Source organism: Penaeus chinensis, chromosome 32, assembly GCF_019202785.1.
Source record: "Penaeus chinensis breed Huanghai No. 1 chromosome 32, ASM1920278v2, whole genome shotgun sequence".
In the NCBI taxonomy this organism is placed as follows: domain Eukaryota; kingdom Metazoa; phylum Arthropoda; class Malacostraca; order Decapoda; family Penaeidae; genus Penaeus; species Penaeus chinensis.
Genome location: NC_061850.1, coordinates 14,019,796 through 14,034,795, shown reverse-complemented (window position 1 = coordinate 14,034,795; position 15,000 = coordinate 14,019,796). Strand labels below are relative to the sequence as shown.

At 37.6% G+C, this 15,000-nt stretch overlaps 1 protein-coding gene across 4 annotated transcripts in view; it reads left to right on the top strand.

Annotated features, from left to right (window-relative positions):
- LOC125042349 (transcription elongation regulator 1-like) overlaps positions 1-15,000 on the top strand; it is a 33,648-nt gene that overhangs the window by 5,920 nt on the left and 12,728 nt on the right. For 3 of the 4 annotated variants that reach the window (XM_047637887.1, XM_047637886.1, XM_047637885.1), the window contains exons 2-13: positions 240-540; positions 1,609-1,719; positions 2,151-2,306; positions 2,506-2,869; positions 10,325-10,578; positions 10,726-10,996; positions 11,484-11,659; positions 11,805-11,938; positions 12,265-12,466; positions 12,711-12,851; positions 13,766-13,866; positions 14,139-14,397. In XM_047637887.1, coding sequence (XP_047493843.1) covers positions 240-540; positions 1,609-1,719; positions 2,151-2,306; positions 2,506-2,869; positions 10,325-10,578; positions 10,726-10,996; positions 11,484-11,659; positions 11,805-11,938; positions 12,265-12,466; positions 12,711-12,851; positions 13,766-13,866; positions 14,139-14,397 — 2,470 coding nt within the window. The remainder of the gene's footprint in view (positions 1-239; positions 541-1,608; positions 1,720-2,150; positions 2,307-2,505; positions 2,870-10,324; positions 10,579-10,725; positions 10,997-11,483; positions 11,660-11,804; positions 11,939-12,264; positions 12,467-12,710; positions 12,852-13,765; positions 13,867-14,138; positions 14,398-15,000) is intronic. The other variant, XM_047637888.1, reaches the window with a different exon arrangement.

Below are 15,000 nucleotides of genomic sequence, written 5' to 3'. Positions count from 1 at the left end.
ATTGCTAGTTGGATAAATATTTGCATTAGGTAATACTTAGCTCATCATCATTCATCACCCTCCCTCCCACAACTACTTTCTACACCAACCTAAATAGTTTTTGCTTGTGAAGGGGCTTGCCAGCTATTAGTTTAAATTTTGTTGCGGTCATGAAGTTGACGTTAAAGGTTTTATTCGACCTTTGCCATATTCATTTTAGTCATCATAATGGTAAACCTTGATTTTCTTATTTGTTACAGAGGAAGAGGGCGAGGGTTTGGACCCATGGGCCCAATGGGACCCATGGGGCCAATGGGGCCAATGGGGCCAAGAGGACCCGGGGGGCCTGGGGGACCCCCGGGCCCTGGTGGCCCTCGCTTCAGAGGCCGAGGAGGACCTGGCTTCCGACCCCCTCCCCCGGGGTTCAGGGGCCCCCCACCTTTTGGTCCCAGGGGACCGCGATTTGGCCCACGTGGACCCCCACCTCCATATGACCCCAACTGGGGTCCCATGCCACCCCCTCCACCTGGCATGGGGGGACCAATGGGACCTCCTGGCATGGTAAGTCCAATTAATTTTCTGTGATTTTCTTGTGCCCTTTCTTTTCTCTCTCTCTACCTCTCTCTCTCTGTCCTTTGTGCTGTGTGTGTCATTAAGAATTACAGCAAGTCTGTATTTTTTCTTTGTGATCCATGTTAACTAAGAGGTATTTTGTTTGAAAAAAGAAGGCTTTTTCACTTTCTAAATAATCATTAAATAAGCGTGATATGAAGATTTGTTAGAGAATTCTGATATGATTTGATTATACTCAACAAAAATTGATTTAATTTGATAAGTAGTTTTGATGAAAATCACTCCTAAAGTGTGCACAGCCACTGATCTATGTGTGAATCCCAGAAGATTGTGGGAAGCTTGATGTTGTCTCAGCTGAATGGTTGATTAATAAAACTATTTTGTGTGATACAGAATTGACTGAAATTTTCTCAGATGTCCTCTTTTTGTATGAGAGAATGAGAGTTAATAAATGAATGAATAAGAAATAGACAGAGGTAGAGTGAATGAATGTGATAGAGAAAGAGGATGAATGAATAGGAGTGAGATAGAGAATGTCACTGAAAGTCCTGGAAGATAGGATCTAGCGACGGATGGAGTGCTTCTCTGATAATATAAAGGCCTCCAGTTTATTGTATGGTAGGGACATTTTAAGTGTGCATGTCATCAAAGCCTATTATATTGATTTCAGTTCATGATTCAGTTTATCATATCTCTCACACACACACACACACACACACACACACACACACACACACACACACACACACACACACACACACACACACACACACACACACACACACACACACACACACCAGAGAATAAGTTTTAATAAAAGATTGAACATTTTCTTGTCTCTAGCCATCACCTTGAACATTACCAAACAGCATACCTCTTAGTATTTTTGTGTGTTTTATGGTATGTGGGAGCAGTTTGAAGTTGATGCTTTTTGTTTTTCCCCCCTCATACAATCTTCTAGAAAAAAAGAAACAAACACTGGAGATGAGAATGTAAGTCCTTTCTTTGTGTGTGTATTTTTTCTCACAACACCTGTGTCTTTCTCCTCTCACCCAGCCTCCCATGGGGCCAATGGGTCCGATGGGCCCCATGGGGCCACCTGGACCCTGGGGACCAATGGGGCCACCAGGTCCTGGGGGACCACCCAGCCAGCAGCCCAACCAAAATGTAAGTTGCACTTGGACGATAGGTTCCTGGGTCCTTAGAAAGAGTGCCCAGAAATATTTTGTTTTTATGTCTGTAGATTTTTTTTTCCCATTTTATGGATTAATCGTAGTTTGGACTTGATTTTGGAGGGAGCCCTTTTTCTTTCTCTTGTGTGTGCCCTCGGTGGTTGTTACTTTTCTTTTCTTTCGTTTTATTTTTGTTTGTTTTTTAAATATTTCTTTTTTGGTACGGATTTTGTACTTTTATTGAAACCTTCAAAGTGATTGATTGTAAAATCCATTTATTTCATTGGCATATTCAAGTAGATGCAACTTGAGTTTTATTTTTGTTTTTTTATTATTTTTGGTCAAATTTCAGTTAGAGAATGAAATACTTATTATGTTATCACAAAATTGTTTAACAAGCATATGTTTACTCTCTATCTCCCACAGCAACAGAATTCCTTTGGAGGAATGGACCTAAGTGGAGAAATTTGGGTTGAGACCAAGACCGGTGAGGGCAAATCCTACTACTACAATGCACGCACGAGAGAAACCACATGGACCAAGCCTGAGGGTGAAGGAGTCAAGATTCTCACACAGCAAGAGGTTTGTTTCCTGTCTCTCTCTTTTTTGTTAGTCTCAAAATGTTATTTATTTCTGTATTTCTTTTTTTAGTTCGATTATATGTTTGGAAGCGTGGTAAAGGTTTAGATTTGTTATATTTGTTTAAAATGTTATCATATTTATGAATTGTATTCCCCTATTTAATGAGTGACTAATAGCATAAATAATCTTTTGTAAACAGGTTGAAGCTATGGCTCAGGCAGCAGGAGTGACACCGGGCAGCCAGGGGGGAAATAACAGTGGGCCACCAAACTCAGGTGCTGGAGCTAACTCAGGCAACAACAGTGGCAACCAGCAGGGTCCTGGTGGTGGAAGTGGGGGCAACAGCAGCAGCAATGGGCCCTCAAACCAAGAGAATGGGGACGATGATGGCGACGACAGTGAGAATGGCCCAGGAGGCTGGCAGGGGCCCCAGGGTCAGTGGGGGCCTCCTGGTGGGGGTATGGGTCCTCCACCTGGTGGCCCACCCTTTGGGATGCCACCAGGTGGCCCCTACCCAGGCCCGGGGGGACCGCCTCCCTATGGCATGCCTCCAGGACCTCCAGGTAGGTTGAGTGGGGAAGTGAACAAGAAAATCTGCAGTTTGAAGTTGATTCAAGTAGGCCAAGGGGAATAGTTTCAGGTACTATTGTGAACCACTAGCAATTCTGTGAAGGGAATTTTATGTACATTAACCCTCTTCCAATGATTCATGACTAGCACAAATAATAGATGTTCAGTTGATGGACCCATAAGTTGAGTCATAGCCTGGCCTTGCTTATTAGTATAAAGTAATTTGTATAAAGAATATATATGAGGTAAGTATAGTCTCATATTTGATTAGTGAAAGATTTCAAGACATTTGGTTAAGATTACATTGATTTTATCTTAACCCTTTCGACTGGGTGATGTGACCATCACATCATGAAAAAAATTCTGTCTGGAGGGGTGGGTGATGTGAACATGCCGTCATGAGCTTTTCGGCTTAAGATCAGGGTGACGGGAAAGACTTGCCACGAGTGCATAAACCTCTTTGGAGGTTGATTAGTCTCATTTGGCGATTTTGCATTATTCCCATTGATGTACGAGTGTGGAATGTAATGTCCGTGAGCCATGACTGGAAGAGAGCCGGCTCCATGTAGGACATCATTTCCATGCTCAGCATCGTATTCCTGGTGCTGTGACTGGTGATGCAACCGGATTATAGGCACTTTCATTATTATTAGGGTCATATATCATAAAGCATCACAACAGTGGAAAGGATTCAGAAGTAGTTGATTTGTTCATTTCCTATTGCTAATGAATATATTTCCTCCTGAGGAAATTAGGTGGTGAGGCATTGGAAGAGGGAAATTGTATATTACTTAAGTAAAAAAAAAAAAAAATTACTTGTTTGCAGTGGATAGGTTTTGGTAATTACTTGTAGGTGTTTGTTTGAATATTTTTTTTTTTTTATATTAGAATTACAAGCAAAATTTTTGTTATTCACATATTAGGACATTGCAAGTGGCAGAATACATATGCCAGAAATATAGTAATATTTTCATAAAGAGTCAATGTTATATTATAGTTAGAATTAAAAGAATAGTAGAATAGTATGCCATGCAAAGCTAGAAATGGCATAGGATCTTTAAAAAGAACCCTTTGTGTATAGCTGTTCTATACTTTTGTGTCCCTGTCTAAGCCCAGTCTTTTCCCTCCCCACCTGTCTAGGCTTTGGCCCTGGGTTTGGTTCTGGTGAGACTTAGCCGAGATTTGTTGTTGATTGTGGGTGTTGTGTGTTGGTAGCTTTGTGTTTAATACCTATCTGTTGTAGTTTGTATCCCTGGTGAAAACATTTATTTTTTTTCAATCTTTCTGAATCTTTAGCCTCTTCCCGATAGTGTTTGTTGATTATTTGACTTACTTTTTTGTAGCAGGATCTATGATTGCTGGTTCTTCTTGATATCTGTGACTATCAGGGACTTTCAACTTCTCTGTATGACAGATTTTTGTAATCTGTTACCTATCTGTTTTATATCTTGTTATGTCTTCAGTGTTTGACCATTTTTGCTTGCATTTGCAATTCTTGTGTGTTTGTGAGGATGTGACTGCTTTATTTAGGATACAAGTTTCCCTGAGAAGAAGGATAGAGTAGTCCAAAATAAAGGGACTTCAAAAATATTGCAGCTGCCCTTGGGATATTAACCTGTATCTGCCAGGCCATGCCTATAGCTGACACAACAAACTGATTCATTATACCAGCTATAGGCGTCGTGGGGCACTAGAGTGAGTCGAGCAGAAAGTTCTTCTATATGTAGTGGACTCCTGGGCCTAATGGCAGGACGGTTGCCAGAAATCACAGGAGTCAGTGATGCTGAGAGATTTCTGATACCGTCATTACCAGGTTAATATATTGTAGCTTATGTGTCCCTGGAAAATGATAGTACTAGTGTTTCTCCCTTTCCTCACAACTATTGTGATGACAATTCAAAGAAATGATAGTAGGAATTGAAGTTCACCTGTATACCATTGAAGGTGAAGGTATGTCCATGATGATGCAACTCTAGTTCATTTTGTGGAACAGTTAAGTTATAGAGTAGGTCAAGGAAAACTTTGGTGCATTAATATTTTATGAACAGCCCTTGTATTTGCTAGCAGTAAAAAGTAAGACTTTACAGAGCAGTCATGAACTGTTATGGACTTCTTAATAGTATTTTATATAAAATAACTACTAAGCTCTGTAGGTTGTGTATTTCATGGTATTCAATTTGAGCTGCCTTCAAGAAGTACCAGATAGGAGTGCAAAGGGCATCAAATGCAACTTCTGTGGTGTCTGGTATAAGAATGAAAGTTGGTATTTGCTGGAAACCGTGTATGCGTTCTTCATTTGTGTTGGTAGTTTCATGTGAGGATTGCTTGTTAAAAGTGATATGCTAATTGGCCAGCAATTGTTCTGTTCCTGTTATGTCTGTGTGCTTTTATGTTCTCTCAGTAATGCCTGTGCATCATTGAAAAGTTCTATTTGATACTGCAGTTTTTATACAATTATTAGGTGCCTGTGCGTGCACAAAAAAACACACACACACACACACACACACACACACACACACACACACACACACACACACACACACACACACACACACACACACACACACACACACACACACACAATCACATTTTCTTCTTCTTCTAGTGCTTTTTGGCATCTATTTTCTCCATGATCCTTTATTCTCTATTTATTCATGTTAGGGGACCGCCCGGAGAAAAGCCTACCTTATTCTGCTCATTTCATTAACCCAATGGCGCCGGGTATAGCAAATTAAAAAAAACTCTACGCTCTGGCGAACGGCGGCAGCGCGCCGACTCTGAGCGCGTGATATCGGTCCCTCAAGCCGAATCATTGCCTCGGGGCGTTTTGGCATCATTGCCTCGGGGCGTTTTGGCGCGGCGCCGCTGCGGACAGCCGCACGCCGCACATCGTGCGTATTGTTATGACGGCGATAGCCGTGACCCGTCGCCATTGGGTTAAAAAAAGAAATGGTTGTCGATATATAGTGGATTTCTTCTGCATGTTTTAGAGTATAAAATTGTAAATTTGTATTAAATTTAAATGGGGTATCCCCCCTTTTGTTGGGGGGCACCCACAAAAAGTTGAAAAAAACTTTATTTATTATTTATTTATTTCATTTCGGACTGTCATGGTCAACTATGGTGTCAATTCTTTGGGTATACACATATATGCACACACACACACACACACACACACACACACACACACACACACACACACACACACACACACACACACACACACACACACACACACACACACAAACACACACATATACACATATTTATTTGGAATTGAAAAATCGGGGCATGATACGGTCTGCGCACTTCAAACCACACGCGGGAGAAAGAATAAGATTTGGAGACACTTGAACTTTACGAGCCCTGGATTTGTCCGCCAGCTTATGTGAAACAAAGTATGAGAAGACCTTGAGATTTGGACAGATTCCAAATTTAGTTATTTCTATTATTTCTTTACTAAGTTTAATGATATTTTATATAAAAAAAGCTTAATTAGTGTATTTTGAAATAAGATTATTGCCGAGTTAATCTGAGTTATTGTTTTCAATAGGAACCATACTTTGTAAAGGTACCTTTTTTATGTGAAAGAGATTCCTATCCGAAACTTTTAATGAATGCATTATATCATAAAGACAACTAATCTAAGCCAGAAATTACTAAGAATATCTTTTTATTTTTATTTTTATTTATATTATTGTTTTTATTAAATTTTTTTTTTTTTTTTGAAGATAAGGAGAACTATGGAGGGCAATATCAGTACAAAATTGTTATATGATAATGATTCTAGCTTCAATAAAACATATCAGTTCAAATTTGAGAATTATGGAAGCTGACGGTGGACGGTACTGACTGCTAGAGCTATATCAAACCGAAATAATATTAATATTAGTTATACTCTTATTTTTTAACATTTTTGCTTCGTACTCGATACACATAGAGACCCCTACATAAAATACAGCACATTACCAGGGAGTCTTGATGGAAATCATATTTCTTGCATAAATATACACAAAACTTACATTTTTGAAGAAAAAATCACAAAATATTTAAAAAAAATAATTGTGACTCATTTTCACTGTTATAAAAGTGTTATTTGGACATTCATGAACTCGTGTCTATGCTCAATGCCATATAGAAAATTGCAACAAGCAACAGTCCTTACAAGTGTACCTGGCTCTAATTACCGGCGTTCGAAGTTTACCTATTGGCGCTTATGCCCTTGCACCTCCCATGAAGTAAACTGGTTTTGGCTCAAACAGTCCTTTGGTAGTTTATTCATTCTTGTACATATAACATAGGCTAACTAACTCAATTTGCCCCTTTACCCTCCCCCCCCTTCCTATGGGATGGTCCCCTTAACCCAATGTCACCAGGAAAATGCTGTGTTCATTTTAGAATTTTTTATGAAATGTCTCTGCACATAGATGGCTCTGCAAGTGCTTAGCCACTAAAGAGTCAATTAGTACATACATACATACATACATACATACATACATACATACATACATACATACATACATACATACATACATACATACATACATACATATATGCATACATGCATATATGCATACATGCATATATGCATACATGCATATATGCATACATACATATATGCATACATGCATATATGCATACATGCATATATGCATATATGCATATATGCATACATACATATATGCATACATGCATACATGCATATATGCATACATACATATATGCATACATGCATATATGCATACATACATATATGCATACATACATATATGCATACATACATACATATATGCATACATACATACATACATACATACATACATACATACATATATGCATACATGCATATATGCATACATGCATATATGCATACATGCATATATGCATACATACATATATGCATACATGCATATATGCATACATACATATATGCATACATGCATATATGCATACATACATATATGCATACATACATATATGCATACATACATACATATATGCATACATACATACATATATGCATACATGAATATATGCATACATACATACATACATATATGCATACATACATACATATATGCATACATACATATATGCATACATACATATATGCATACATACATATATGCATACATACATATATGCATATATGCATACATACATATATGCATACATACATATATGCATACATACATATATGCATACATACATATATGCATACATACATACATATATGCATACATACATACATATATGCATACATACATACATATATGCATACATACATACATATATGCATACATACATACATATATGCATACATACATACATATATGCATACATACATACATATATGCATACATACATACATATATGCATACATACATACATATATGCATACATACATACATATATGCATACATGAATATATGCATACATACATACATACATATATGCATACATACATACATATATGCATACATACATATATGCATACATACATATATGCATACATACATATATGCATACATACATATATGCATACATACATACATATATGCATACATACATACATATATGCATGCATACATACATATATGCATGCATACATACATATATACATTTATGCATATATACATTAATTTATGCATACATGCATTCATTAATACATATATGATATATAGTAAAAATTTTATACTATATGTTGATATTATAGTAGAAAAACCCACACTGCACAAACTTGATTTATTAAATATGAGACAACACCTTCGAAATCCTCTTGGATTCCATCTACATATATACATGCATACATACATACATACATATATATAAATGTATATATATATATATGCATACATACATATATACAGACATACAAGATGCATACATAGACATATATATATATATTTATTTATTTATTTATTATAGATGCATACATACATACATACATACATACATACATACATACATACATACATACATACATACATACATACATACATACATACATACATACATACATACATACATACAAGATACATACAAGATACATACATACAAGATACATACATACAAGATACATACAAGATACATACATACATACATACATACAAGATACATACATAGACATTATATATATATTTATATATATATATAAATAAATAAAGTATGTATATAGTTATATATAGTAAATATTTATTATATATATTATATATATATATATATATATATATATATATATAATATTTATGTATGCATGTGTATTCCTATTAGCGTGAAAGTTGTTTATTCTTTACTTTTAAAGATACAAGTAATGATTTTTTAAGTAGATATAATTTGTCATAGAGGACAACATAGGGAGCGCTATGAATTAACCAGTAATGTAGAGAGGAACCTTCTTGTAAATAGCTATGTGATATTGATTTTCCCCTTTCCTTATATGGCTTTCCCCCTTCATATTGCTCTATGTTGGATACCTGTCTCTCTTTCAGAGGATATGCCTGGTAAGCATTGTAAAGTAACAGGAATGATTATTAATATTAAGACTGTGATTTTTCTTCTGCGTACGTGTCTCTTTTTTTATTTAAGCACTATTGTATTTATAGTTTATTATCAATGATGTTTTTATCCCTTAACCCTCAGGAATTGCAAACCCTCCATTTTGTCTGTACTGTTTCACACTTGCATTCCATTCATAAGAAAAAAGGTGGGAAATAAAGTCTGAGAAAGAGGAGAGCCTGTATGGGTAAGGGGGGGAGGGGGATGATATGAATAGAGAGGAAACTTACTGGACAGCACTAGATATATTAACTCCTTGCTGCTGGGTCACGTGTATAACTATCATAACAAACTGCTTGATCTGCCGGGTTTGGCTATGCGCATGGTGACGTGCTAGTGTGTGTCGAGTGGGAAGTTCCGCCACAAGTAGTGGACTCCCACTCCCAATGGCAGGATGGTTGCCAGAAATCACTGGAGTCTATGATGCCGAGAGATTTCTCATACTGTCACTGATAGATTAATGGCCACTACATGTCTCACTTATAAAGAAAATTAATGGAAAGAAATGGGCTAACATGATTGTGCCATTTAGGAAAGCTGTTCCAAACCCTAAACCCTCATTTTGATGGTTAGCTTGAAAAATTTAAATAATTTTGTCCTGAATCAAAGACAGAAGGGGAGAAACCTCATCCCCTCCTTTCTAATTTTCATTTTGTGCTGGGGACTTTGATGCTCACCTTAGCACAACAGTAACTGTGCTCTGATTATTACCAAGCATCATTGGATTCATGACTGCTATGTAACAGTAGCTTGGTGGTTTTGTATTTATTTATTTATTTTTTTTCTATTTAATTATTTATTTAGTTATTTATTTATTGTATTTCTTTAGAGTAATCATGGGTATTTATTTTTTTCTGTGTTTTCAACTGGATTTCTTCTGGCATGGGTAGGTTTTGGCCCTGGTCCTGGTCCTGGTTGGAATGGCTATGGGCATGGCATACCCCCAGGTCCCCCCATGGGACCACCTGGTTGGGGTATGCCCCCTCCAGGCATGGGGGGGATGCCCCAGGGGGGGATGCCAGGACCCATGGGTGACCACCAGCAGCAACAGCAACAGCAGCCACAACAACAGCAACAACAGCAGCAGCAACCACAGCAGCAGCAACAGCAGCAGCATGAGCAAGAATCTTTAACAGGACCTGACGTGAGTTGACCCATGTCATATTGTAAATAGGCCTTGTTCGTTTGTTTGGTTTACTTGTAATAGCTATATATGTAGTCACAATCCAAGAAAGACTTCATAACTTTTTTTTCTTTTTCTTTTTTATAATTCTCCCTTTCTATTCCCTAGGGTAGCAACACAGGCCCTAGCGGCAGCACCACCACCAGCGAGAGCTCTGTGACCAACAATAGTTCTGCGATCGTGGTTCAAAGTAGCACAACTGTTGTGACACAGGGCGCACCCTCGTCCTCAGTAGATGACTCCAACCTAGATCCTGAGATGGTGTCCCAGGCAGCCCACTGGACAGAGCACAAGGCCCCAGATGGCAGAAGCTACTACTACAATTCCAAGACTCTGGAATCGGTGTGGGAGAAGCCACAAGCCATGAAGGATTTGGAAGGTGAGTTGGGAATTGTCATTCATATTGTCATCATCAATATCATCAATTATCCATCATCCATCAATCATCAATCATCATCATCATCAGTTTTAGTACTAATAAAGAAAATATAAATTAGCCATAGATTTGATAGTGAAGTCTTCAAATTGTTAATACTTTCTTAATTCCAAAGTTCCTGTTTTTTATACTCACTTTTATCATTATCGCAAACAACTACCTTAATGTATGATTTTAAAGGTATTAACTCTTGTAGCTGGGGGACATGACCATCATGTCACCAAACCTTTTGGGAGGCTTAATTTACTCACTTGGCGATTTTGCATTATTTCCATCGATGTACGAGTGTGGAATGAAATGTCCGTTAACCATGACTGGAGAGCACCGGCTCCATGGAGGATGTCATTTCCATGCTCAGCATCGTATTCCTGGTCTATGGAGTAAGGCCTCCTAATTAATAATTCTCTTATCTTTTTTTTTTTCCCCACAGCGGCAAGGTTAGCCCTCGCACAGGGCATCACTTTATCAGTCAGTTCTGGCCCAGGAGCGCCAGGCACAGAGACAAAGCCCATACAGGAGACTGCTACACCCAAGGTGAATGGGGACAGAGCAGAGTCTCCAGATAACAAGGACACCCCCATGGAGGTTGATAATGATGATTCAAAGGTAATAACAGTTGAAGATTTTTTCTTGTTTATCTTACAGATGTAAGTTGTGAAGCTGCTTTATATAATGCAGAGTTTGTGGGCTGTTTGGATATTTTTTTAAAACTTTATCTTTACAGTCTTTAATGATTGATATTTGCTTTCAGGACGCAGATGCAGATGATCAGAAGAGCCAGCAGGACTTGAGCCGGCCAGTGTCCTCTCAGCCTGTGTCTGGAACTCCTTGGTGTGTTGTGTGGACAGGAGATGGCAGGGTCTTTTACTACAACCCCACCACTAAGTAAGTTCTCTATTATTCTATCAATATGTGGGAGTATTTAAAAATTTGTATAAATAATTATCCAGTTGTCTTTATATATAAAGATTTAGATTGCAACTACAAAAAAAGTTCAAAGGAAATACCATATGAGCAAGATTATCTGATAAATAAATACAAATGTCAGGTGTAAAAGTGGGTTATTTATTTAGCGTAAAATTTACAGTAATTTTGATTTCCACTTGGCTGATCTTACTCTTGTACAGGATGGCTTGCCTCATTAAAACCTTCCATACACACATTTCATTCATTTTCCATAAATTTGCTAACTATTTTTGCTCTTGTTTTAGAACCTCAGTCTGGGAGAAGCCACCAGATCTGATGGATCGACCTGATGTTGAGAAGATGGTGAACAACCCTCCTGCTGAGGTGGTAGGTCTCAAGAACAAAGCTGAAGAACCATCAAAAGATGAGCCTGCCACCAAGAAAGCACGCACTGATCAGACACTCATAACCTCAGCTGTGACCACTACACAGCCAACCATCATTAGCGTGAGTTGGAAGAACAGAAAGTGTGTATGAGTGAATAAGTGCATAAATGATTGAGAATGCTTGTGAAAGTTTGATAGTGAAAATGAGAAAGTGGGCCGTAATGTGAGAGAGAGAGTTGGGATGGTGTCTGCTTTTATGGAATGTTTGTTGCTATTGCTGTTATTGTTGGTATGTGTTTTGCAAAGAAAATTCATATTGATGAAGCAGAGGATTTTGAACACTTTTCTTCCCATGTTCATTACAGCAAGTCAAAGAAGATGTGAAGCGTATAGATATTGGCAAAGAAGCTGCTATAGAGGCAGAGGTCAAGGCAGCCCGAGAGAGAGCAATAGTGCCACTTGAAATTCGCATGAAGCAGTTCCGAGACCTTCTGGCAGAGAAAGGGGTAAGGCTTTTGTAACCTTTCCCTCCAAGAATTATAGGTGTTACTAATATGAGTATTATTGCTATGATAGGAGTTATTGCAGAATATATAATTTTACTTGGCAAGTCATGTTGGAAAGCATATTTACTCAAATGTATACAAGTAATCATGATGTGAATGATTGCAATAATTATTATTATGCAGAAGTGTTACATATTTATTATATTTAAAGGATCATGATTCCTCACATAAATGAAAATAGATAAGTGTAGGATTTTTGATATCTATTGTATCAGACAGTGATATTGACAATATGTTATTACCAGCAATTATTGAGAGATGCTTCTAAGAGGTTAAGTTGATATTCTTTGGGTTTATTTTACAATTTGAATATTTATGACATTTGTGTCATAAATGAATAAGTTTTAGTGGGCCATACTACTACACAATACATGGAAGGCTGCACCTCTGTAGTATGTTAGCGCTTTGTGCTTTCAGGTTTCATGGTAATAATTTGGGGTTTCAAGATAAGCTGAATACAATGGTTGTTTGAATTACTGTTCATAATGTTAATTCAACACTAATAAATACTGAAGTATTTGATTAAAACATGAATAAAAACTATGAGGACAATTTTGGTATTGAGTAGCCAAGTAGGATTATATATGTTGCCATGAATCCTGCTATACTGGCTTTGTATTATAAATTCTATTGTATTTTTGTTATATATTATTAATTATTGTTGTAGTGAAAACTTTTTGGGAATGTGTTGAAAATCATTTCCCCAAAATCTATATATTTTCAGGCATTAAAACTTTTTTTTCTATAATAAGATACTTCTGGAAGTAATATTTTTCTTTTCGCACAAAACAGTAGTATGATTAAATGGCTAATGTATTACAGCAGATTGTCCTCATTTTCCTGTAACTTTGCAGGTATCGGCTTTCAGCTCCTGGGAAAAGGAACTCTCAAAGATAGTGTTTGACTCCCGATACCTTCTGCTTACGTCCAGAGAAAGAAAGCAGGTCTTCGAGAAGTAAGTTTTTTTTTTTTTTCTCTCTTCTATATTCATTGTGCCTAATACGATAAGTATATGTTTCTTGTATGTATAGATACATTTTTACGTGTATGTGTACTATCTTTTCAGACATAAATGTTATATCTATCCATTATTTATTCACTTATGCTTGTGGTTAATAAAGAGGAGGATGAGAAGGAGTAGCTGCAGTTTGAATAGTAATAGAAAGGGGAGAAAGTCGAAGGTTACAAGGTGTTAGGAGGCTGTGTTCTAACCCCCTACCCTCCCAGGTACGTAAAGGAGCGCGCAGAGGAGGAGAGGCGGGAAAAGCGTAACAAGCTGAAGGAGCGGAAGGAGGAGTTCCGGAAGCTGTTGGAGGAAGCAGGCCTCAATGGGAAGTCATCATTCAGCGACTTTGCAGCCAAGTACAGCAAGGACGACCGCTTCCGCAACATTGAGAAGATGCGAGAGAGGGAGAGCCTCTTCGATGAGTTCCTCCTTGAAGTGCGGCGTCGGGAGAAGGAGGAAAAGGCAGCTAAGCGTGAGCAGGTAAACCCCCCCTGTCCGGCAGGTTTCGGGGCCGCAAAAGAGGGCGGGGTGCACACACACAAATCTGTCTCACATCTCTCATTCCCCTTGACTCCTGTCTACCCTGAAAAGCAACCCCTAAATCAGTCAACCTACCCCTATCCTGTTGAGTGGCATTTCAAGCCTTCTTTCTGTAAGAAAATTTAGATTTGAACTTCAAAGCCTTTGTATTCCAAATTTCAAGGTCATAGTCGTGTTTGTGCTACATAACTCATTGTTTTGGATTCCATTGATAGAAGTAAACTTTTTTATGAATGCTTTGTGATTTTAGTTCAGTTAATTTCTTCATTTGATAATGAGATGAACAAGATTTTTTTAAAAGAATTCAATGTCCATAAAGTACCTGATATTGTCTACTCAATACTAAATTTAGAAAATTCCAATTTCTTGTGTTTGGAATGTAAAGAAATGTCCATATGACTCAAGTAGCATAAATCCCTTTGTTGCACAGCAGCTGAAACCGTTGGCCCCCCTACAGATGCAGCAGTTCAGTCTCTTCTTGACTTGGAACCACAAACTTAAGTTCCCCAATTGTTAAGGAAAAATGTATATTGATTGTACAGA